The 25,181-nt window shown below is 51.8% G+C and overlaps 2 protein-coding genes across 4 annotated transcripts in view; one reads left to right on the top strand and one right to left on the bottom strand.

Moving 5' to 3' along the window:
* TFB1M (transcription factor B1, mitochondrial) overlaps positions 1-9,581 on the top strand; it is a 57,551-nt gene extending 47,970 nt beyond the window's left edge. For both annotated transcript variants that reach the window (XM_036024932.1, XM_028509974.2), the window contains one exon: positions 8,998-9,581. In XM_036024932.1, the coding sequence (XP_035880825.1) occupies positions 8,998-9,241 (244 nt within the window). In that variant the 3' untranslated portion in view covers positions 9,242-9,581. The remainder of the gene's footprint in view (positions 1-8,997) is intronic.
* TIAM2 (TIAM Rac1 associated GEF 2) overlaps positions 9,406-25,181 on the bottom strand; it is a 100,279-nt gene continuing 84,503 nt past the window's right edge. For both annotated transcript variants that reach the window (XM_036024931.1, XM_028508639.2), the window contains exons 15-25: positions 22,903-22,971; positions 22,259-22,384; positions 21,354-21,462; positions 18,483-18,662; positions 16,523-16,641; positions 14,917-15,025; positions 14,260-14,318; positions 13,507-13,612; positions 12,556-12,643; positions 12,049-12,203; positions 9,406-10,548 (exon numbers count right to left, since the gene is read on the bottom strand). In XM_036024931.1, coding sequence (XP_035880824.1) covers positions 9,917-10,548; positions 12,049-12,203; positions 12,556-12,643; positions 13,507-13,612; positions 14,260-14,318; positions 14,917-15,025; positions 16,523-16,641; positions 18,483-18,662; positions 21,354-21,462; positions 22,259-22,384; positions 22,903-22,971 — 1,752 coding nt within the window. In that variant the 3' untranslated portion in view covers positions 9,406-9,916. The remainder of the gene's footprint in view (positions 10,549-12,048; positions 12,204-12,555; positions 12,644-13,506; positions 13,613-14,259; positions 14,319-14,916; positions 15,026-16,522; positions 16,642-18,482; positions 18,663-21,353; positions 21,463-22,258; positions 22,385-22,902; positions 22,972-25,181) is intronic.

Genomic DNA, 25,181 nt, shown 5'->3' with positions numbered 1-25,181 from the left:
TTGGGGTCCAGTATGTAGGAGTATTTGTTCTACTCCTGAGAAAACTGCAGTGGTAGTTTGATAAGGGAGTTCATTGAATGTACAGACTGCTTTGTGTGGTATGGTCATTTTAACACTATTAATCCATCTGCTATATAAACACGGTGTGTATCCTTCTGCTCACTTGTGTGCTCATCTGTTTCTTTCTCCAGTGCCTCACAGTTTTCAGAGCAAGTTCTTTCACCTTCTTGGTTGAATTTATTCCTAGGAATTTTACTCTTTTTGATGCATTTGTAAATGGGGCTGTTCTCTTAGTTTCTCCTTCTAATTGCTTGTGATTGGTGTGTAGAAATGCTGGTATTTTGTTGAGAATTTTAGCATCTATCTTCATCAGGGATATTGGCCTATAATTTTCTTTTTTTTGTAGTGTCTTTGTCTGGTTTTGGTATTGGGTAGTACTGGCTTGGAAGGACTTTGGAAACATTTTTGCCTCTTCAATTTTTTATAATAATTTGAAATGGATAGGTATTAATTCTTCTTAAATGTTTGGGTAGTATTCACCTATGAAGCTATTGATCCTGAACTTTCTTTCTTGGGAGCTTGTTAATTACTGCTTCAATATGTGGCTTAGTGATCAAACTGTTCAGATTCTTTGTTTCTCCCCGGTTCAGTTTGGGAAGGTTGTTTGTTTCTAGAAATGTATCCATTTCTTCTAGGTCGTTCAGTTTGTCGCCATAGGATTGTTCATAGTATTCTTTTCTTCTTGTACTCCCCGTCCAAAGGCTGGCAAATACTGTTGATTTCCGCAAATTCCACTGAAATCATTCACTCCTGTAGTCTCGCTTCTCTGCCTAAATCAGGCCCTGGCTACTGGTCTATGTAGTTGACTTTTAAAAAATATTTTCTTTTTATGTTTCAATGACAGTTGATGTACAATATATTAGTACAATAATATAGTAATCACAACCCAGTGATTAGACATTTATGTAACTTAAATAATGATCACCCCAATAAATCTAGTGCCCATCTGACACCATGCATAGTTATTAAATATTAACTATATTCCCTATGCTATACTTTACATCCCCATGAATATTCTGTAACTACTAATTTGTACTGCTTAATCCTTTCACCTTTTTCATCTAGACCCCCACCCCCTCCCACCTGGCAACCGCCAGTCTGGTCTCTGTTTCTCTGAGTCTGTTTCTGTTTTGTGTGGTCCTTTATTTTGTTCTGTAGATTCTGCGTAGAAGTGAAGTCATATGGTATTGTCTTTCTCTGACTTATTTCACTGAGCCCGGTATCCTCCAGGTCCACCCACGTTGTTGCAGAGGGTAAGGGAGGGTTCATCCTTGATTTTTTGGCTGAGTCATATTCCGTTGTCTGCACGCACCACTTCTTTATCCGTCCATCTGCCCATGGACACTTAGGTTGCCTCCATATCGCGGCCATTGCAAATAATGTCGCAGTGAACACGTGGGTGTTTTTGATTTAGTGTTTTGGGTTTCTTCGCGTAAATATCCAGAAGTGGATTTCTGGGTCCTTCATTGTCTCTTGCTATATATAGCCTTTGTTTTAAAGCATATTGTGTCTGCTAAAGTACTGCTACCCAAGCTTTTACTTTTTTAATTTCCATTTTCATGAAATATCTATTTTTTCATTTCTTTAAGTCTGTGTGCGTCCTTCCATCTGGAGTGACTGTGTGTGAGGGTCTTGTTTTGTTACCCATTCAGTGTCTTTTGGTTGCAGCAGTCAGACCCGTTTGTATTGCATTACAGGGAATGAGCAGTAGGTTTCCGCTACTGCCGTCTTTACTTCTGTGTGCTTATTTGCTACGTTTCCTCTCTCTTCTGAAGTTCTCACTGAGTTCAGGTACTCATTCCCTAAGTCCGTTGAGCATCATTATAACCAGTGTTTTGAGCTCTGCATCTGGTAGATTGCTTGTTTCCATTTTGTTTAGCTTATTTTTCTGGAGTTTTGTTCCATACTCTCCTTTAGTCCATGTTTCCTTGTCTCATCCTGGCAGCCTCCCTGTGTTTGTGTCCATGTGTTCAGGAGAGATGCTGAGTCTCCCAGTCTTGGGAGAGTGGTCATAGGTGTCCTATAGGCCCAGTGGCACAGCCTCCCTGACAACCAGAGCTGGGCTCTCCAGGTGCATCCCCCCCACGTGGGCTGTGTGCACCCTCCTGTTGGAGTTGAGCCTTGATTGCTGTTGGCACATCAGTGGGAGGTGTCTACTTCCAGGCCAGTGGGCTGTGAGGACTGGCTGCAGCTACAGTGGAGGAGCTGCTGTGCAGGGGCCGACCCCACGGAGCAGGACTCACACCAGCAGGGCGCTGGTGCCCACAGAGTCCACCTCTGTGAGTGTGTCACTCGTGGAGGTGGTTGGGTGATGCAAGCCAAGATCACCTGCTGCCTGTGACCTGCCTGGGGCTACCCAGCATGAGCTAGAGTGAGCTGCAGGTGGCTGCTACTTGTGCTGGGCTCAGAGGTGCTTGGGGGACACCGAGCTGTGATCTGAGGCCAGCTGCTGCTAGTGCTGGGCCTGGGGCCACTTAGCAAAAGGCCCTGAGCTCACTGAGGCCACATGCTGCTTGTTTGGTGTTGGTGGACCTTGGAGAGATTTAGGCAAGCCCACACCATTGGCCAAGATAGGTTGTTTGTATGGAAAAGCCTTTGACAATGGCTTCAGTGGGCCAGCAAGCTGGATGGGGCACAGTGTCACGACTCACCTGAGGTGGGGACAAACTGTGTGTGTCCTTAGCCAGGCTGATGGAGAATGAGATGCGGTCCCGAATTCTGGCCCTCTGAGTGGAGGACTCAGCAAGGGAGCAATGACCTCTGCCGGCACCTCTCCTCTCTCCGAGAGAAAGCTGCCCCTCCTACCTTTGCTCCGAAGCCGGATAATTCATTCCCTCATTTCTGTGCCCGGCACCTCGTGAGCAGCTGCCTCAGCACAGGAGCTCAGAAATGCATGCGTTTGACTCGGTCCATCCGTGGGCCCTGTAAGAGGAATGCCCGGGGTTCCAGCAGTTCTTTAATACACGCAGCCACAGCCCCCACTGGTGTTCACAGCACCGGTTGTGAGGACTTCTCTTCCTGGCAGTGCACCCCTGCACTGGGGCGCAGAGACCTGCTGCGGGACTGGACCCCTCGATCCTCGGGTGACCTCCGCGGCCAAGGTGTTCCGTGATTTTTAGCCACTACTCCTGAGTGTTGTACCCACCTGTTCCATGTCTCCCCCTCTTCTACCAGTCTTGATGTGGCTTCTTTTTTAAATCCCTAGTTGTAGGACGCCTGAGCTGGGTTTCAGGTGCATCTGGAGGATGGCTGTCCTGTAGTTTGGTGGAAATTTTGATGTGGTCGTGGGAGGACGCGGGTGCTGCTGCATTCCCCTCCTCCCCCATCCCGGCCGAGAGCCCCGTCCACAGCGCCCTTTTATGACCCTGGTGTGTCTGTGGTGCAGGTTAGAACTTCTCTTTCATTCTGATTTTATTTCTTTGGGCTCTTTGGGCTCTCTGTTTTTCCTGGATGAGTCTAGCTTTATGGTTTATTGATTTTGTTTATCTTTTAAAAAAACCACCTTTTAGTTTCATTGCCACCACCTTTTCTATTGCTTTCCAATCTCTACTTGATTTCTTTCTGCTCTGATGTTTATAATTTTGTTCCTTCTACTTAACTTCAGTTTTGAGTGTTCTTCCGTAGGCGTAAGCGTACATGATCTGGGACTTTTGGTTGTTTACGTCTTAAGGCGGACTTGCGTGACCACGCACTGCTCTCGTGGAACTGCTGCTGCTGCTGCACCCCTAACATTTGGGGGAGTTGTCTCCATTCCCATCGCCTGTTGGACTTGCTCTTTGATCCACGGGTGGTTGGCTAGCATGTTGCTTAGTCGCCACATTTTTGTGTCTTTTCCAATTTTCTTCTTGTATTTGGTTTCCTGTTTTGTATCTATGTCGTCAGAAAAAATGCTTGATAATTATTTCAGTTGTCTTTCATGTATTGCAGCTTATTTCCTGTCCTAATGTGTAATCTGTCCTAGTAAATGTTGCATGTGCTGCACTTGAATGGAATACATTCTGAGTTTGGGGATGAAATTTTTTTTTAATGTTTGTTAATTCAGTCTGGCTTAATGTGACATTAAGGCCGTTGTTCCTTCAGTGACTGACTGGGCGATCTATCCATCGATGTCGGGGGTGTTCGAGTCCCCACCTGTTACTGTAATATTGTCAAGTTCTCCCTTTATGTCTTTTTACCATTTGCTTCACATATCGAGGTGCTCCTGTGTTGGGTGCATTGATATTCACCAGTGTTACATCCTGTTCTTGGGGGGAGCTTTTTATCATTACACGAAAATGTCTTTGTCTCTTTTCATAGTCTTCGTTTCAAAGTCTGTTCTGTCTGATGTGTGTATGCTACCCCAGCACTCCTGTGTGCATGGAATATCTTCTGCATCCTTTCATTCCCTGTGTGTTTTGCTCTGAAGTGGTGTCTCGTAGGCAGAATATAAGTGGGTCTTGTTCTTTCATCCGCTCAGCCACCCTGAGTCTTCTGACTGGAGTATTTGCTCCATTTAGATCTGAAGTGGTTACTGGTAGGTAGGTGTCCAGTTATTGCCACCCTGTTCATTGTGTTTTGGTTGTTCTGTAGTTGTCTCTGTTCTTCTCCATCTCTTCCCTTGCCTTTTCCTGATTTTTTTTCATGTTTTGTTTGGGTTCCTTTTTCTCCTTTTTTTGCTATCTTTTGTAGGTTTGTGGTTGCCATGAGGTCCGTATATACTGATCTGCAGCTGTAGCAGACTGTTCTCAGCAGGCGGGCACTCAGGTTTGAACACATTTTAAAAGTCTACATTTTTATTTCGCCCCATCCCTTCTTTTGACAGCAAATTTTAGATCTTGCTGTTTAGTTTTAGTTGATTTTGCTACTTTTGTCTTTTAACCTTCATACTAGCTTTTTAAGTGGTTGATTCACTGTGTTTATTATATATTTGCCTTTAACAGTGAGATTTTTACTTTCTGTATTATTGCTGGTTATGGCCTTTTTTTTCTGCTTAAAGAAGGCCCTTAATGTCTTGCAAAGCTGATGTAGTACTAAGGGACTTCTTTTGCTTCTCTGGGAAACTCCCATTTAATTCTGAATGATAACCTTGCTGGGTAGAGTGTTCTGGTTTGTAGATTCCCTTTTTCCCAGCATTTTAAATATATCCTGCTGCTGTCTTCTCGCCTGTAAAGCTGCTGCTGAAAAAAAAAAAAATCAGCTGATAGCCTTACAGGATTTCCTCTGTATAGGTCTAGTTTTCCTCTTGCTGCCGTCAAGATTGATTCTTTAACCCTCATTATTTTAGTTACAGTGTGTCTTGATGCGGGTCTCTGTGGGCTCCTCTTGTCTGGGACTCTGGGCATTCCGGACCTGGGCGTCTCTCCAGGTGGGGAGAGTGTTCAGCTCCCGAGTGCACTCCTCTGTATCATCCACACAGGGTCAGACCAGCTGTTTTCAACCTTTTTCATCTCGTGACACACATAAACTAATTACTAAAATGTATTTTTTCACAAAATAAGACAAATATAGTTCTGATTCATTTATACAGGATGGCTATTGGATGGCTGATTTTGTTTTTTAATTTCACAGTCCAAGGGGGGAGAGGTCGGCGCACTGACGAAACAGTCCGCACTGCGTGTTTTGAAAATCCTCGCAGCCCAGGGGTTGAGAGTGGCTGATCTGATCTGCTGTGACCCCCCGTTGTGGTTTTCATGTCAGTTACTGAATTCTTCAGCCCCGATTGGTCACTCCGTCTTCCAGCTCCTTGGAAGGTCTCACTGAGTCCTTGATTCTGCTCTGAAGTTCGGTCAGCACCCGAATGACCATTACTTTGCTCTTTATCAGGCAAATTACTGTCTTGGTTTCACTAGAGCTCTTTCTTGTTCCTTCATTTGGGACATATCCCCTTGTCTTCTCATTTTGTTTGACTTTGTGTTTATGTCTATGAATGGGGACAAAACAGCTCTCTCCCCCTCCCATGTGTAGGAGCAACCTCTGTGCACGCTGTGTGCGCCAGGCAGTCTTGCAGGCCGCCGGAGCCAGCGCAGGCCTGTGTGATGCCCGGGATGCCAGCTGGCCGAGGCGACCCCAGGTGCATGGCTACGGCAGCACCCTGGCTTGGGGACAGATGGCCCGGGGCGCGCTGTGGCAGCCCTGCAAGTTGACCAGAGCACTTAGACAGGCTCCCACCCATGCAGCATAGGTCGAGGAGGGGCGGGGGGGGGGGGGCGGAGTGTGACCGAGTGACACCTGCCAGCATCTCCAGTCCTGGAGGGTCCGTGTGATTCCCCAGCTTCTCTCTGCAGTCTCTCTCACGCCGAAGCCGTTCCGTCAGCCCTCGGCTGTTTTTCAGGAGGAATCGCTGCATATGTGGGTGTCCGTTGGGTGTGTTCATGGGACTGGCTGATTTCGGGGTTGCCCTATGCCGTCACCTGGTAGGATTTCCCAACTGCGTGGTGTTTTTTTCCAGACACCAACCAGGGATTCCTACAGTTCCAGTCGGGTGAGTGCGAGGCGTCAGCGTAGATCCCTCAGGCTAGGGCACCAGTGCCACCAGGCTGTCCCGACTTCGGAGGCCGGCCTCAGGCCCTGGGCCAGCACTTGCAGTTCCGCCAGACTAGCTGTTAATTGGGGCTGTCCATGTAACCCCTTCTCCCGATTCAATAGTTTGCTAGAAGGGCTTACAGGAGTCAAGAAAGACGCCTTACTTTCATCTATCGGTTTATTATAAAGTGTGTGACTGCGGAACAGCCTGGGGAAGACAGGCACAGAGCGTGGTGTGCGGGCCACAGGGTGCGCAGGGCGTCCGTGCCTTGTCCAGGTCCTTGGGCCCGGAACCCTGTCGTCCAGCAGGCTCCGTGGAGGGTCCGTTATGTAAGCGCAACTGATTTAAGTTCCTGGCCACTGGGGACCGAGTTCGATCGGCAGCTTGTCTCACCTCTTGGGGGGGGAGCGGGGGGGGGGGGCGTCTAGAGGTGATGGCGAAAGTGCCAGCCCTGCGTCCCACAGTCAGTTTCTCTGGCAACTGTCCCCATCCTGAAGCTACCTGGGGGCCCACCAGGAAGCATCTCATCGGCACGGATGCAGCCCTGGTTGAAAGGGGCCTGTTATGAAAAACAAAAATGCTGCTGTCCCCCGTGTCCCTCGGGAAATGCCAGCGGTTGTGGAAGCTGTGTCAGGAGCCCCCACAGAGATCAGGTATATACCGCGTGGGGCAAAAGTAGGTTCACAGTTGTGAGTGCACGCAACAGTTCATTCTTGTGTTTTCCATGTGAACAACTGTAAACCTACTTCTGCCACACCCTGTATCTCTTTTTACCAAGTTACTGTCTCTCTCCTTTAAGGACGCAGAACTGCATGGCAGGGGTAGCTTCTGAGCGGCCAGGGTGTCTCAGAGGGTGCATGTGGCCTCTTGTGTTCTGTGGTGAGCCCCTGCCCTGCATGAGCGGGCGGCCCCCTCCGAAACCCGGGCAGAGCCTGCTGGCTTGGGGCCCGGGGCCTCAGCAGGCCCCGGCGTGACCATGGTGGTCTATGTGCTGTGACGGCCCAGAAAATACTAGGCCCAGCTATGATCTGATTAAGAAAGCAGGAAAATGTGTGTTTTTAAGAGTTCCATCTGCCGTAGTCAGCATTTAGCTCTTTAAAGTGGCAAATCTTTAAAGGCACACAGTTCCCATTTCTCTAACCTCCCCCACCCTACCCCACGCAGCTCCACCTTAACGCCCCCTTTCCGGTCTGTGGCCCATACCTTTACCACACGAGGCACCGCTGGGCAGCTGCCTCCCGAGACCATCGCCGTCCACGAGTCAATCTTGAGGATTTGAGACAATGGACATTAAACTTTCAACCTGCCATTGTTGCCCTTAACTCGGCCAGTGTCTGTACTTCCCCGGGGTCACGGCTTCTCCCGCACAGGCTGAAGCGGCAGGTCAATGACCGGGCTGCCTCCGGTCCCCGGGACCCGTGAGCATGGAGGCGCAGCTTCGGCGGCTGCAGCCCCACTCACCCGTCACTCGGGGTGTGGCCCGGACACTGTACTGGATAGCCCTGGTCTGGGGGACACAAAAAGTATGTCCTGCTTTTGGAAATTCTGGAATTGATCTGAGCTGGTATTTCCAGGGCAACTCCCTGAGTGATGGGCCCCTCATTTCATAGGTGCAGCCCCTCTGCGGGTAGGGCCGGTGCTGAGCCCTGCAGGCACGCCGCAGGTGGGTCTCGGCCAGCTCCCCGAGGGTGCGGGGAGCATGCAGCTTCTCACTGAGAGCACGTCACTGTGAGGAAACACGCTCTGCTCTGGCCGTGACCTCTGCCCTGGCCGTGGCCTGCCCGGCCCTGTGGAAGGCGCTCTGGAGGGCCTCTCAGACCTGAGAGAAGGGAGTAAAATTGGGGTGAAGTTTCACAGTATTTCACTGTCAGTTTTGCTGTTCATTTGGAAACAATGATCTCGGTTAGATGAAATATAAACTATTACCTCAAATCAATCTTAAAGATGCATCAGTGTATCTTAAAGAGGGGAAATAAGTATTCGCATTTTCCCATCAAATGTTTTCTAACTTTGTGAAGAAAGGTCATTCTTTTGGGGTGAAGAGTTCCAAAGCTATGTTTAAATTACAATCAAATCTGATAGTACATCACACAAGCATCAACAACTTCTGTACTGAAAAATGTGGCCAATGAAACTTCTGTTTCTGAGAATGCAACTGAACAGAAGTTACTGTAAACTTACCTTGGAGATGCGTGTACTGACTGAGGTTTGGGGACCTTTTCCCTTGAGCACACGCCGTGCGGGTCAGGTGAGCTCTGCCGTGGGCGCCGCCCGGCGGTGGGCCTGCAGCCCTCCTCCGCCTGGGCTCCGCTGCCCCTGGTGGGGGCTCCACTCATCAGGGCCGTGTCCTTTTCCAGCGAGGGCAGAAGGAAGCGCCGGGGCTTGCGGGCTTGCAGAATTCCTAAGGTAAAATTCTGACTTTTTCCTCCTCTTAGAATGTTATTCCCAGAAGCTCAGCGCTTGGAAAGCACCGAGAAGCTGCTACAGGGGGCAGATGTGGACCCCACGCTCCGCCCCACCCAGCTCTCCGTCTCCCACTTCAGGAGCCTCTGCGACGTGTACCGGAAAATGTGTGACGAAGACCCACACCTCTTTGCTTACAATTTCAGAGAAGAATGCAAGAGAACGAAGTGCAAAAGTCAGGAACCAGAGGATGACAGGGAGAGTTCCAGGCTGTAGCTGCCGCGCAGGGGCGAGCAGCTCACCGCGCGCCGCCCGTCCCGAGGTCGGGCTTCTCGTGAGTGTGCTCTGCCTGCCGCAGGAGGACGGGACTGCCAGTTACCCGAGGGGGCCCTTCCCTGTGCACGGCACAGCTCGGGGAGAAAATAAACGTGATGATCAAGTTACAGTACGAGCTTCCTTTTAATATATACTGCATAGATATGACATGTTTGGTATAAACAGCATCTATTACAACCTTACAAAAATGAAATGTCTGCACATTGTGCCCCTAACCCACATTGAAATAATTTAAATATGCTTTAAATAAAGCAAAACCTAACAGCTCAAAGAAAATGCCCAGAGGATTGAAAAAAAATGACTTTTTAAAAAAGCTATTGATCACAACTTCCCCACCTTTTTCCACATAAATTAAAATAATTAGACTGCAGTTTTAAGAGGTCTAAGTCATTTTGATTCCTGCTCAAAAGGGATGTAACCTAATTTACAGATTCTGACCAGTTTAATCTAGTTTTCTGATCCACAATAAATTAAAATAACTTAAGTCTTTACAGCGATTCTGTGGGAAAATGTGTACTGCACAACACCCAACGACGAGTCGTCTTCCTGCGGTCTGCACCTGGCCGCCAGCTCAGAGGCCGGGCGAGCAGCGCGGCCCACGTCCGGGCTGACGCACTAGGAGTTTCCGTGGCTCCCGGCGTCGTAAAAGCACTCCTCACTGACCACCGACGTCAGGCTCTGCACGCTGAAGTCTCGCTCCAGGACGGAACCGAGGTCCAGGCTGGCGTTCTCAGACTGACTGTCCAGGGACTGGTGCCGCGTCTGTGCCCTCAGCAGGGTCCCCCTGTCCCTTTTGGTGCTGTTGGCCTTGCGTTTAATGGCGCAGAAGTGCCCCCGGACCAGCCTGCGCTGCTGCGGCAGCGCCCTGGGCGGGCCGTCCGGGCCGTCTGTGCCGGGCCGCCGCTCGGCCGGGCCAGGGTCCGGGTCCTCGGAGATGCTCAGTCTCCGGAACTGGATCTCGATGTCTTTGGTGGGGCTGCCCTGCCTCAGGGCCTGGTGGTAGTCCTCGTCCTCGTCGCTCAGAATGTCACTCTCTTTGATGAGACCGTCTGGGAAGTCTGGGAGGCCCGCGTCGGGGTGTTGCAGGGGGTCCTGCCCGCCCCCGGCCGGGGGGCAGCCGCTGCCCTGGGTGCCGCTGCTCAGGCTGCCGTCGTCGGAGTCCAGCGAGCTGCCCTTGCCGGGCTCGCCGGGCCACTCGCCGCCGCTGGAGGACTGGTTCTTGAGGACTTTCAGGGACCTGGAGGACGCTGCAGGGAGAAGAGCACAGGGCCCCTTGTGACAGAGAAACGCGCCACGGTGCGTGCTGTGTACGCAGGAAGCTGTGTGATTCAACACCTGGGTTTCTTAAGATTTTATCATCTCGCTCCGGTCACCAAGTGTCCTGGAGCGTCAGCAAACAACAAAACATGTAGATGCTTAAAGTATGGAAATTCTATCTGAAACTTGACGTTGAGGGATTTGGTATTTTCAGATGACCAGTCATCAGAGCTCAGTTATTTAGATAGAAAAATAAGCTATGAACTACTGAGGGCCAGGGTTCTTATTTTGCTAATGGTAAATTGAAGAATTCGTTAGAAAATTTAGGTTCCCTGTTTTCACTAACTTACTTTGTAATATGATAACCAAGACGGTACTCTCTTTCTGGGCCTACCTTCTCATTGTTTATTTCCCTCGCTGCTTAATTAAAAGTAGGAGATGCCCTCTCTCTCTCCCTCTCTCATGGCAGCTGTCTCTGCTGGAACTTCCAGCCAACGTTCAGAGGTTGAATAGGGACGTTTAATCATTGTGTGGGGGTGTCCCTGGTTTCTCTCGGGCTGGGGGGGGGGGACTCTCAGCTGTGGTGTCTGTGCAGACAAGACCCCGATTTCACGGCCACGGCTTACTTTGGCAAGAGAGGGGGAAAAGTAGAAATTATATATTTAATTTGAAGAGCTCAGCCCTGGCTGGCGTAGCTCAGTGGATTGAGCGCGGGCTGCGAACCACAAGTGTTGCAGGTTCGATTCCCAGTCAGGGCACATGCCTGGGTTGCAGGCCATGATCCCCAGCAACCGCACATTGATGTTTCTCTATCTCCCTCCCTTCCCTCTCTAAAAATAAATAAGTAAAATTTTAAAAAAAAGATTTAAAATTTTAAAAAAAAGAGCTCAAACTGTGACCAAAAAAGACATATACATTTTGTAAGTGTTAAAAAAAGATCAAAGATAATTACAACAGTTAATATAGAAAGAAGCGTCTGAAAACAGGTCAAAGTTTGAAAACAGGCAGAAAGTCTAAGACCAGAGGGATTTGGAATGTTTACCTCCTGACCTGTTGATTGGATAAGAATGAGTGTTTAGGTTTCTCGACCTTAGTTTGTGGACTGACTTTCTAGATGCCTCGCGCTGTTCCGAGCACTGGGAAAGCCGCAGTGGGCAGGACCGGGACCCTGGACTCCTGTCCGTCTCGTGGGGGAACAGGTCAGGTGGTGAGCAGAGCCTGTGTCAGCTGGTGCTAAGGCGGGGGTGTGGGGTTTGGGGGGGGGGTGTAAAAGGAGATCGGGGAGCAAGGGGTGTGTTTAGGCTTCTTAAAAAAAAAAAAAAGTTGCCACTGCTGTCTGGCACTGCCCTGTGCGTGTGGGTGTCTGGGTTAGAGCTCACAGTGCCCGGATAATCCACGAAGTGGTGACTTACCACCGCATCACGAGCGCCTGTCCCCTTTCAGAGGAGCTCAGCGTCGGGGAACACACTCGAGGCTCGCGGAGTTCTCACCTAATTTGGCCGAGACGGGGACCCGGTTCTTCAGGGGCACCAGGCGGTCCTTGCACGTTTTCTCCAGGGGAAATTCGCTCTTGATGTGACGCCTGAAGTTCTCCCGCAGAATAGATCGGATCACCTTGACGATGTTGGTTTTGCTCTCGCTGTCACTGGGGGCCGGGGAGGGAGGGGGAAACAGCATTAGTGTCCAGTGCCATCGTGCTCCGAGTCCCTGTCCCCTGGTCCTGCTGTGGCACGTTGCTGCTCTCAGCACAGGCTGGCAGCAAGCCCCCAACCTCTGTGCGCCTCGTCTCCCCACAAAAGGAGTGAGAACTGACGCCCGTGGGGCTACAGGGCGTGGCACATGTTCAGTCAGTGTACTCTACACGAGAGCCACGACTATCCTCTGGGGTGGTGGGGTGCGATCCCGGTGTCATCAAAATGCAGGAGGGCCCTAAAAGTAAACCCCCCTTTTCAGAGCCCATCATTCTGTCTCATTCCCGTTCTCGGAGTGGGCAGTACCTGCAGCACAGCTGGAAGACGGTTTCTGGCCGCCCTTCCGTCTCCGACTTGGTGTGGATCAGCTCCCATATGGAGTTATTTTCTGTCCCTGGCAAAAGGCGAGAGAAACGACAGTGCACAGCTCTGCCAGCGAGGCTGGTGACGGACGCGTGGGAAATGTGAAACCCATCATCTAGTCACTCCTTAAAACGTCGCGTGCACCCAACCCCGATTCTCATCCTGTGGTTCCTTCCATGCATGACTTCCACAAGTACTTCCACGAGGCTGAAATACTTTTAGCTACTTTTTGCATTTCCTGCGGAAGTTTCCCATCCACTTTAGTGCTTCCCCCCTACCCCTGGGTCCCATCTCTCCGGGGAAGGCGTTAAACGGGTCCCGCGTTTCCTTGGAAGGAAGAGTAAGCAGGAAGTGCCCGGGTTCTCAAGGGGAGGGGGGCCAGCCCAAACTCAGGCATGTTGGGTGGGGGGAGCATACGCGTTCTGGCAAAAATTAAACAGGCGCCTAGAAGGTCACTGCCCGCTGGTTCTTCCCATCAACACAGCTTTGCCAACGTTTGTAGGTCTGGTGACACTGTCACCAGAACACAGTCATTGTGGAGGGATTTCTCCATGTATTACAGGGCTGAAGATTTTTTTTTCTTTTTACATCATTTATGATACTGCTTTGTGAGGAATTTAACAAAGTTTAGGATCTTAGGCAGGAAGGAAAATGTTGAAAAAGCACTGATAGTAAAAGTAAGGACCTAAGAAAAGCCATCCACTGGCATTTACTTTCTTCAAAAGTCTGTGAGGACTTTTGAAGTCCTCACAGACTTCAAAATGAGGCATCCTCATTTTCCTTGTCCATAAAACACCAATAGCTATCCCCAAGGTTCTTTCTTATGTTCTCCCCACCATCCAAATAAGGCTCGTAAAACGTGTTTTCTGGCGTCGCGCTGCGGGAGGCACCTACCTGCCGTGTTGCCCAGCCTGACCTGGAGCGCGGATATGGGGATCAACCAGCGGAACTTAAATGGGTCCAAGTCACCGGAGCTGTGCGCCGGCCGGGAATTTGAAGGCTGTAATACGAAAGTCCCCAAGAAAAGGTTAAAGCGGGTTCTCACCCAGGGGTCCACATGCACCAGGTGGACACCGGGAGTTCTCCCCCAGGTGCCAGCTCCCCGCAGCTGGTGGGTGTGTTCGGGGTGCAGGGAAGAGTCAGCTCAGGCACACCCCCAGTTCTCCAGGGGCTCGCAGGCTGTGCACAGGCTGGGCGGGGCCGTGGTTTGGGGAGCAGAGAGTTTTAGGTTGCCAGGCGAGAACCACGACCAAGCCTTCCGTCTGAATGGTCAACTGGAGGCTTACAGTACCCACAGCTAGCTTTTTGGGGGGGAGGGGAGGAGGAGTTCAAGGTAAAAGTCATCTGAAAACAAACCAGTTACACAGACTCTCGTGTGTGTGAAGCAAGCCTGGACCATTTTCAGAGACAGGAAAGCCAATTTTCTAGGTAGGTCAAGGATGGGTATTTGTCTGCCTCTCCTTAGAAAATGGACACCTTTTGCAGGGAGACAAGGAAATATCCGGAGCACTTGATTTGGTTATTACCCTGGCAGTAGGTACGATCAGTTAAGGATGCCCGGGTTCTTAGCTGGCTTCTCCGTCCAATGCTAATAGGAAAATACAGCCATGAAATGGTAGCTTTGATTAAGATTCATTCTTGTCTTACCAATTTCTTTTTCAGCTTGCAGTTTTCTTTATAAACCAGTATGACGGCTCTCTTAAAAACTAAGGAAAAGAAAAGAGAAAGTCTTTCATTATTGCATACAAACTCTTCCGAGGTTCAGCTAGAACTGAATACTTCAACAGAACAAAGCTCTTCCGACCCATGAGGCCTCCGAGATCTCCGTATGCCAGCACATGAGTGAATAAATGGTGCTTCTCCCATGCACATTTGAATATGCAGAAGCACCTGCCTATGTAAAAATATCTGATGTAGAGCTTAGAATTTTAAAAAATTCCTGTTTCATTAACGCCTGAGAACATGGTGTTCATCTGAGAGAGGAAACACTGTCTACACTCGCTGTGCCGGCTCTCGGTGAGAATTAAGACATTTCAAAGCACAGCAAACTGTTAGGTCAGCAGGTTGCAAAATAGACTTGGGAGCTCTTTTCCTGTAACATTTGGGGAGAACCGCTAAGCCAAGCAGCAGACGGGAGAACCAGGCAATGAGTACGCAGGGTGATGGAGTTTTAAGTGGGTAAGTCAAAAACTTAACGATTCTAGTTCCTTCAGGAAATCGGGAGTTAGCTGGACTAGGGGTGTAGTAAGTGCTTCGTTATTGCCCGCCTCTTTCAGTTGACAGCCTGTGGAGAGGAATACTAACCAAACACCGTGAGCTCCAGGTCCTTCCTGGCTTTTCCCAGAGACAGAAACGGGTTCAGCCAGGAAACCGCAGAGTGCATCAGGAGCTCCCCCATTGAAAGTTCTGTGACCTAGATGAAACACAGGAGACGGATGGAGACGCGGGGGCCCCGGGGGCCCCAGGGGCCGGTGCGTGTTGGAGAGCGAGTCACACGTGGGTGGTCTTGGCTAACATGCACGGACATTCAGTTTGGTTTTTAAGGTCCCTGTGGACATGGTGCCTTAAATAATGGAGGATTTTTTTTTTAGGTTTTTTTTTATCCTCACCTAGAAAGAGGAGCGTCGATGCAAGGATGAAGCATCGATTGGTTGCCTCCTGTATACACGTGGACCGTGGATCACACGTGCCCAAACCGGGATTGAACCTGCAACTTTAGGCCTATGCCCTGACTGGGAATTGAACCTGCAGCCTTTCAGTTACGGGATGACAACCAACCAAGCCACCCTGGCCAGTGCAGACAGTGGAGGATGTGAAAACGCAAGCTAAGCATCAGACTGTTCGGAAACTAACAATGTGAAGGCATTTTGCTCCAATGCACACACAGTGGAACCTCGGTTTTCAAACTGAATCCATTCCAGAAAACTGTTCAAGAAGCAGTTTGTTCGAAAACCAAATCTCCTTTGTCACCTGAGAGCCACGTGACTGATCGTACAGGTATCGACATTGAGAGGGTTGTCAGGTAGAGCCTCGAGACTCGAAGTTTTGTTAGACCATCGAGACATTTTTCCATGAACATATTTGGTTGAAAACCGAATTATCTGAGAATTGAGCTGTTCGAGAACCGAGTCTGACTGCCTTCCCTGCGGGTGAGACGTGCCTCTGGACCACAGCGTGAATCCCACAGGTGCCAGGCCGTCACAGTGCCCCTGTCCGCATTTCCCCAGGATCTGGTATACAGTTCCCACCTCTAATCCCTACACTGCACTTGGCCTGCTAATAAAAAATACCAGCACTGGAGCTGACTGTGATAAAAAATTAAACTCCAGCTGTTTTCTGTTCTTGCCTTTTTTCTACCTAAATTACATCGCTTCTTATATGTAACCTTGAAAAGCTCACGATTCTAAATTTAGTGATCAGTTGGAAAAAAAATACAGAAATTGTCAATTCCACTTAAACTACTTTTGGAAGTAAGGAGGTAGCCACCCATATTTGATGCTAAAAAAAAAATATGAAGGAGACAATGCCCCGGGTCCTCTGCACAGGCTGGCTCCTGCTTCCTCCACCCACCCTGTCCCTGCGGGTGCCCACTGTCCACGTGGGTGCCACCTCTGGGATGTTCCCACCTCCTGCCCTCTCCCCCCCACCCCAGGGACGGAGGAGGCACTCCGTGACCTTCCTTGTTTTCTTTGGTAGTGTAACATGACACAAGGTTACGTGTTTAAACCAATGGAATGAAATTGGGTACATTTACACCTAAACTGTGTGTCTGGCTTATTAGGAGCATTAAGGTCCTCAGGAGACTTGCAGGCGGTTTCTCCTGCAGGAAAAGCCCTAACCGTGTGGCCTCGTCTCAAGGTCACCTGCAGCCCCAGGCCCAAGGCTCCCGGTGCAGCGGTGCCCCACTGACCTCCTTCTCAGGCCCACTCTGCTCTGCCACCAGCTGGTCGAACACGGCCCCGTAGTCCTCGTGCAGCTTCTGCATCTCGTTGATGTGGCTGGCCACTTTTTCCATGGCCTTCAGTGCTTCTGCGAAACAGGAGGTCGAGGTTAGTCTATAATATTTGCTTGTCTCAAATCGTCCAAGAGCAGTAAGGAAGGAGCTCAAGATTCAAGCCAGCATTCGGGACCGGTTCTTACAGCTGCGCTATCCAGGGTGCACTCCGACGGCCCATTCTAACCTAGAATTGTCTTCCAACTCCAATCCTCTTTGACATGAGGCAGTGAATAAGAAAGGAAGGCAGGCAAAAGGATCACACATAACAACGGCTACCCCCTTAACTGAGCACCTTCTGCCTGGCACGTACTGGGATAGGTAATTGACGCAAATCATCTCATCTAATCCCCACAACAACCCGGTGACTCTAGGAACTGTAACCAACCCCATTTGACAGGTGAGAAGACTGAGGCGTGGAGGGGTGATGTATTCTGCCAGACCTCCGTGGAGGGACACAAGGGGTGGAGCCAGCCCTGATACCCACGGCTGGCCGCAGGGCACCCGCTGTCACACTTGCTTCTCCTCCCAGACCGGTTATCGGAATTTGGATCCGTAACAATTTTTTTAAGATTTTATTTATTTTTAGAGAGGGAAGGAAAGGAGAGAGAGAGAGAAACATTAATGTGAGGTTGCTGGGGGCTGTGGCCTGTAACCCAGGCATGTGCCCTGACTGGGAATCGAACCTGCGACACTTTGGTTTGCAGCCAACGCTCAATCCACAGAGTTATGCCAGCCAGGGCTTGGATCTGTAACAATTTTTAACAAGAATTTACAGATGCCCCTGTAAATGCTTACTTGCCAGGGAAATTGTTTGCATTTGCGCATGGTGTTTAATTTGTACCTTTTCACACAGGCCTATGAGGGACAAGATGATTTTGTCTAAGTTCAAAAACAAAATTTCAGGTCACCTCATGCTTTGTTCTCCTGACTCGGCATCTGAACTCAGCCTGGAGGGAGGTTTGGAAGGTGGGACTTCTAACAGGACCCTTGTAAAGGTCACCTTGATGCAAAATGAACTTCCCACACAGTGTTTGGAATATTAATCATAATTTGTTTTCATTTGCTTATAGAATTTAGCTTCCAGACTAAAAATATTTTGTAATTTATGATATAAAAGTATGTTTGTCATAGCAAAAGAGCCAGTTTAATTTGCACTCTCCTCAGTGTTGTTTATTCAGGAAAAGTGGCATTTACTGAGTTTTCCGGCGCCCAGGTGTTTCTCACTACACGCAGCTTAACTGGCCCTCCCAGTTCTGACCTGCGGAGAGCCTCCGCCGTCTCCCTCCAGTCCCACACAGCATCTCTCCGGGGGCTGCTCTGCTCGCTCTGAAACGGAGGGGCTGTGTGTCCTGGACAAGCTGGATCTTAGGCCAGTAACTCCCGAGGTGACCGAAGACACTGCAGCCTCGTCGTTAGAGGAGCTTGGTTTCCGAGTCGGGCTCTACCTGCAGGTCTCCACAAGGTGGAGCCTCGCCCAACACATTCCGCCGCCGGCAGCACTTGGTGCCGCAAACACCACTAGACCTCCCGGAGAGGGAAGGACACAGGCCTGATTTCCAGCTCTCCCAGCCCTGCCTGCGGACCAAGTGACCCGATTTAATCCCTCCCTTTCATGTCTCTGGGCTTCAGTGACCTGCTTTTAGAAGTGAAAATGGGATCGTCCCTCCAGGTGGGGCTTGGGGCTACTCCAGTAAGGTAACTGTGGCCAAGTACCTTGCCCGTCTCCAGGGACAGCCACAGATCTAGCGTGTGGCACATCTTAAAATCCCATCTACGATTAACAGCCGTAACGCTGAGACACGTGTTAGAATAGGGAGCGGGGAGCTGGCCGGCCTCGCGGCCCCGTGATGCGCCGTGCGCCCTCCGCGCTCACCTGTCAGGTGGTAGTGCTCCTCGCTGTCGTGGTCGGTCAGCGACACCAGCTCCCGGAGCAGCAGAGGGTACTTGAGCACTCGCTGCACCGGCTTGATGAGGTAGGACTCCAGCGTGGAGGAGTGCTGCTTGGTGGGGTTCCGCTCGTCCAGGAAGGCGCGGAAGGCCTTGTCCGTTTTGGCTGCAGCGGTGCACACGGAGAAGGGAGCCTTAGGGGAGCCCGGCGGGGTGAATCCGCCCCCGCCGCGTCTCGTGCTCAATGGGGCTTCACGTGGGGCACGTCCAGTCCCCCTAACGCCGTCCTTGAATGAAACCCCCAGCGCACCCGTGGGGCAGGCGCCCAGCCGTCAGCACGGACTCGGCACCGGAGCTGTGACCCACCCCTCGGGCAGAGGGCGCCCACGAGCTGTAAGAACAGCACTGTCCACACACCGAAAAGGAACACCGACCCCTGGCTCGAGGGAGATGGGGCAGGCACCTAAACAGTGGGGTTCAAACACTCCTACAGCCACACCGCGGCGTCCTCCAGCTCTTACCCCAGAAGCCCCAACAGATTCTTAGAGAAAAATAAGCCAGTATTTTTTCCACTTTCCTAGCAACAAGTGTTACTCCATGCACTTAAGGGCTACTCCTATCACAATATCTTTTTTCCCTTTAGAATAAGTTGCTAAGCACTGCGGCCTTCACCTCCCCAGCTCCAAGCCATCTAACCCTTCCACCAGATCCAGCGCCCCGACAGGCCTGGGCAGCGAGAGCGGCCTGTGTGGGCCACGTCGGAAGTCACAAAGGCCACACCCGGGACCCGAGTGCCTTCGGTTTTGAGAATGCCAGTGAACACACCAACGGCGGCCTCCAGCTCCACCTCAGGGTTGACTAGCTGTTCCGAATTCAGCCCAATTTGAAAGAAAATATACCCTTCGTTGGGGTTTCGTTGCAAAGGCAAAAGCTACAACTTCTGGGAGATGCAGCACCACTTTGTGTGGGTCTGCCCGACAAAGCGCGTGGTGAGGTGACCGTTCTTCGGAGGAGGAATTGAGCAAACCACTGGATGCTGGGGGGAAATCCCAGTGGAGGCAGATTTCTGTCTGGGGAACTGGAGAAGACAAAGTTTGGCTGGCCCTGGTGAACCGGAAGCACTCCAGGCTGTGTTTTTAAACTTGAGCCTGCTCTAGGATACTCCAACACTCTGGATTTCCACCACCCGGCAGAGCTGGGTCCGTGGGGCTGGCGAAACTCAGTGTCAGGATCAAGCACAAGGCCCGGCAGGCCTTCCCCTGGCTTTGAGAAAGGAACACGGACGAGCAGACCCAGGATCCTCTCTGACAAGGCCAGCGAGAAGCATTTGATGCCAGAAGAGGCGGCTTGGAATTAGCTTGGCTGCTGATGCCCTGCTGGCACAACTAAAAAAAAAAAATCAAATATAGAACCCTCCTCAACCGTGGGCCATCACCGTGGACGAGAGAGCCCAGCCACTGGCTTCCGCCAGAGAGGCGGCAAGTCTCGACAGGGGCCGTCCGTAGTTCCGAAGAAGGCCTTCAAATCCCGGGGAAGTCATTTCTATCCTGGAAATGTATGACATCATAACAGTGCAGACTTTGGTAGGTTTGCATGTTATTTCCAAGAACATTCGAGAGAATACAGGTAGCCCGGCGACCTCTCCTGGGGACAGTTCAGATGCAAACCTAAGTGGGGTTACTACGTGTGTTCCCCTAAGACGTTCCCCGGTGTGGAGCGGAGCAGGAGGCCACTCCTGAGGACCTGTGCCAGGGTTGAGTTCTCCGGGAGGACCGACTCGCTGCTGCTCACAGCCTTGAGCCCAAGTCCTGGGCCTGCGTCACGGCTGCTCCCTCCTCCCGTCTCTGCTACCAGACGGGAGCTCTGCAAAGCACGGGGCAGGGAACCTCTTCCCGATGGTGAGGACTGCAGGGAGCGAGAGCAGCCTTCGGTGACAGAACAGCCTCAGTGAAGCATCCCAGGGTGAGAGGGCTTCACAGGAACAGACTGATCGTCAAGTTCACGATGCAGTCACGGTGACTGCAGTAGAAGGACTCCCTCCAATACTTCCACCCCTGAAGGAGGTCATCTCTGCCACCAAATCTTCGAATGCACTTTCCAGGCCGGACCAACCGGCCGGCCCACTACTGACTGCGCCCGCGGTCGATGCACCGGCCCTCTGCCCGCAGCGGACCCACTGCAATCCCGGGCCCGAGGCTCAGGCCCCTCTCAGCCCCACAGGGTCATGCTTGCGGGGGGCTGTGGGGGGGAGCGATGAGGGTTGACCACCCAGGTCTACTTGGACTGAAGACAGTAAACGTCTTCCGTTGAAGCCAGTAAAATACAGTAAGATGATAAAAGCGTGGAGAGACGAAAGGTACCAGTGGCGAGATGTGAGTTGGAACAAATGCAAGTTTTTCCCCAGCAGGTTTTTAATTTTAAGAGGCTTTAATTTTATCTAACTCACTTCTTATGAGTTTGGTGATGGTTTTTTGTTTTTGTTTTTGTTTTTTTGCAATGATGTCTCAGGCTTAAGAATAAAGTTAACAAGAGAGAAAGAAAACAATGTGTATCTCCTACCCCGACCCAGAGGCTTATGCTTCCAAGCTTTTAGAGCAAAGGCTAAAAGGAACCCAGCTGCAACTTAACAGCAAAGCGACATGTGGCAAAGCACCCGCTCTGCTCCCGGGACATGTGCACTTTTACCGACAGACTGAAACCCAAACCTTTCCCTTTAACACATCCGTCAGTTTCACGGTCAAGAACAGTACACGATCCATTAAAACTGTACTTATTCCTACTTGTTAAACACACATGTATTCTCTGTTAACAATTAAAAATACAAAAAGCACAGCGTTCAACGCTGTGAGCCCCTTACCTCGCTCTAGAACCTTCTGCACCTTAATGTGGTTGGCGCAGAACCCGCTGTATAGCTTGAAGTGGTCGGCGTAGTAGAGGAAGGAGCCTCCCAGGGAAAACAGCAATTTCTAGAAAGGGAGGAAGACGTCCCGTCAGACAAGGTTTAGTCAGGGTCCGCTGGCCCCGGCACAGCTCCTGACTATCTTGGCGTCTTGGGACCATTTGTGTTTCAGAGCACCCTGCCTGGGAAGTCGCCAACTCAGATGAGCTGCAGACTGCCCCAGGGGCACGGCGGGCGGCGAAGAGGCTGGGCATTCCCAGCGGGTCTGGCGTTTGATTGAAAACTTCCTGGCAGAGGAGCAATCAGAGGACAAGGAAAAGCTCTCCAGAAACACAGCTGACAAAGTGGGATACCCACGAGCTGAGAGGCTGGCTAACGATGCCCACTGGGCTGTACTTGGGGTGCGCGATGCTGTTTGTGTGCTCGACTGGCCCCTGGGGCCTGCCTTCCCTGCAAGGGGCTCCGTGCCAGGCGCCGGCACTCACCTTGGGGACAGGGCTCCGTAGGAGAGACACTCCCAGGACAATGCACCTGTGCCTTCAGCCCGGGGTCACATGACCATGGAGACGCAGAAGCAGGGGCAGCAGGTGCTCCTGGGTCAGACACGGTCACCCTGTACCCCCCGCATCAAACGTGCGTGACAGCAGGGTCACGGTCACCCCCCAGGCACGGGCCACGGCTACCCGAGCACTGACTCTCGGACAAAAACATGCCCCACTTACACCACCCGCCAGGGGGAAGCGGGGCAAGGAACGCACTCGTTGATCTTGTCCGTAGCCCAGGGACGAGAGTTTCTTTTTCAAGGGAGGGTTCTGCCCTGTGCCCACCACTCCCTGCTTGAAGCTGACGCTGGACATACTTACTCGGAACTGCGAGGGGGTTTCAAGTATGTTGAAGTCGGACGACGCCGATATCCCATCTTCCAGAGTCTCCAGAAACACCTTTTGAAATTCAAGCATCTCTGGCAAACTCCCGAAGAGGGACTCCATCTATGTGAAAGTCGGGATCCAAAAAGAGGGGGGTGTTAGCAACCGAGAAGACCTGGGTCCCACTCTAACTCCCGGATGCACCGACAAACCACTGGTCCTCCCCTGAGAAGCAGACGGAAGTAAATCCTTTGAAGGAGAGCGTGTTCATAACAGGGTGTCATTTCTACATGGGCAATTTGTAGCTCTGATCCTGATCATTCTAAAACAACTTAAGTGGATGTCAAACTTTCGGAATGCAAATTGGCGGGGAATGGAAGTCAGTAGAAAGGAACTCATTCCTGTGATTTAACCTTAAGATGCCACACATGGAGAAGTGATCGTGGGTCACACCTCCTGCACAAAGGGCAGGCCCAGCCCACATTGGGAACCTCCCGCGACCTTGCTCCAGGCCACCGAGGCCGACTCTGGCTCTGCGGGAGGCCACCCCAGGGCCTCTCTGAAGACCCTTAGGTCTTGGATGTGCTTTGGGGTTCCATCGATGTAATCTCCTAAGGGACAGAGGGAAGGGGATTATGTACCTCATCCTGGGTCAGAAACGTCTCATTTTGAAGGGGGTCCAGGTATAATTCGAAGAGGCAGCTCAGATCCTGAAAGACATAAACAGGGTGTTTCACCCTTCAGTCCCCAAGACGCCCAAGAGTTGCCGGCCACCCTGGCCACAGCTCTGGGCTCCCCTCCGGAAGGACGAAGAAGCTCACGTCTTGCTGAAACTCGACCCTGAAAGTGGTTACGACCGCTCACCCAATTCAAAGAGGTTAAAACCACAACCTGTTCAGCAGCTGGGTGGCACTTTTCTCGAGAGCCTGACCACCTACCACAGCGGGAGCTCGCGTCTCCCTGCAGGGGGCTGAGTTCTGCCCAGGTGCTCTGTCAGCTCCGGCCTCCTGCTGGCCGCCCCGGCGGCCTCCCTGGCCCCAGAGGGGAGGCACAGTGACAGCTCCAGCGTGGAGCCGAGGGGGACAGGACCGGATCTGGGTAACTCATTCGCTTTGGGGCGGAAGCACTAACAGGATTTCAAACTCCCATCCTCGAACGCAAGGAGAGAACTCCAAACATCAGCAGGCACAGTTTACGGTCGAGGCCACAGTGCAGGGTCCAGTAAACAGGGCCCCAGCAGGACAGCAGAGTGGGAGTTGACTGTATTTACAGAACCCTTTAAAGAAAGGGTATTTTTATTTAATTATGTGAAGCCAAGGCCGGGGAGTAACTTAGCAATGGAAAAGATTTCTCTTTCTTGTCTCAGTTATTGAGAAGAATTTGGGATCCTAAGATATCAGGAGTAGTTGGCTACCGAGCCGGCTGCTCAGCCTCCCTGGTCTCACGGTGGGGAAACCTTGAACTCTGGAACGCCGGAAGCCCCCAGAGCCTCGTCCTACGTCCTGGGAGCAGGCGCGCCGGCCTGTGGTGCCTCCCGCTGGCCCCCAGTGAGAGACCAGGCTGGCCTTCCCTTATCCCCATGTCCCTGGGCAGCTGCTTCCGAGCAGGGAGGCGGGAGAAGTGACTGAATCCTAGCTCAAGGACACACACACGTCCACATTTCCCAGTCGCGTGCAGAGATCCAGATTAGATGCACGAACAAGTAAAACCCCGTGTTAAATGTCAGCAACAAAGAGACATTGACACGTGAAAATTGATGTGTGCGTGAATCACACAAGAGACACCGGGTGCTGGTTACTGCATCAGAGACAGTGACAGGCTGTTGCCGTGCCTCGTGCCGGCGAGTGCTGCTCGGGGGGACTTACAGGCCGCGAGCAGTCCGCGAGCACCCGCGGGAGCCGAGGCGCGGTGACACTGGGGCCTAAGGAAGCAAAGCGCAGGTTTCTTGCAGAGGGGAAGGTCCCTGCTGTCCACTTCGCCCAGAACCTCCGTCCCTGCTCTCCCAGCAGCAGCGCCAGGGAGACACAGCCCACCCAATGCCGTGTGGCCTCACAGTAAAATATCGCAACGCTAGTCCCGAGGGACTCGGCCCCGTGACGAGAGCCCCCTGACCATCCTCGGGCGCCAGGAGGGCTCCCAGGCCTCCAACACCCACAGTGCACGGGGCTGCCTGGAATTCCGCCTCCTCTCCCCACAGTACATGCAGGACGGGACATAATGGGAAATGAAGTTAAGTGTCATCTCTACAGCTATGGGACCAAAAGAGGGGGTTCTGGGGAGTTCCCCAGAGCTATCTGTGCATAAGGCCATTGCTCCGGTCCAGAGGAAATGACAGTGACGTGAACAAAAGGTGAAGGTCAGGTCTGCCTTGCAGAAAAAGGAGGTGATAGGCACCTGTGTGTGCATGCTGAGGTTTAATTCCAGGTGCACGGCATCGCTGTGGCTCCAAGGGTAGACCTGCCTCCGAGCCCAGAGGAGGGGGCTGCAGGGGACTGCCCCAGGCCGCGAGGGCAGACTGGGGCAACACGCCTGGATGCCCACCCGCCGCCCTGTGCCATGCTGCGTCCAGCACCCGGCCAGCCAAGCGAGCTTCACATAGTTCCCGAAGCCTCAGTAAGTGCTTAAAGCAAAAGAACGGTCTTCCCGGCCCCTGGACTCTTCGGGGAATGTTTCTCAAACACTACAGGGAGCTTCCGAGGTAAATAATTGAATTCTCTGGGCTCGGAAGATGCTCAGAGCCCCCCCTGTGACTGTGTAGGAAGCACGCGTGTGCCGCCACTGGACGAGCCGTGGGACCCTTTCCGGCACTGACCGCTGCCAGGCAGGGCCCAGGCCCGCCTCGCAGATACTCGTAAACACTGGTGCCCTTCCCTCGCCGCCTAAAGCGATCTCCGCCCCCGCCACGCCGACTCCCTTCCCA

The sequence above is a fragment of the Phyllostomus discolor genome, chromosome 4 (genome assembly GCF_004126475.2).
Source record: "Phyllostomus discolor isolate MPI-MPIP mPhyDis1 chromosome 4, mPhyDis1.pri.v3, whole genome shotgun sequence".
NCBI classification, from domain to species: Eukaryota; Metazoa; Chordata; class Mammalia; order Chiroptera; family Phyllostomidae; genus Phyllostomus; species Phyllostomus discolor.
Note: the sequence above shows the minus strand (reverse complement) of the source record. Positions and strands in the feature narration are given on the sequence as shown.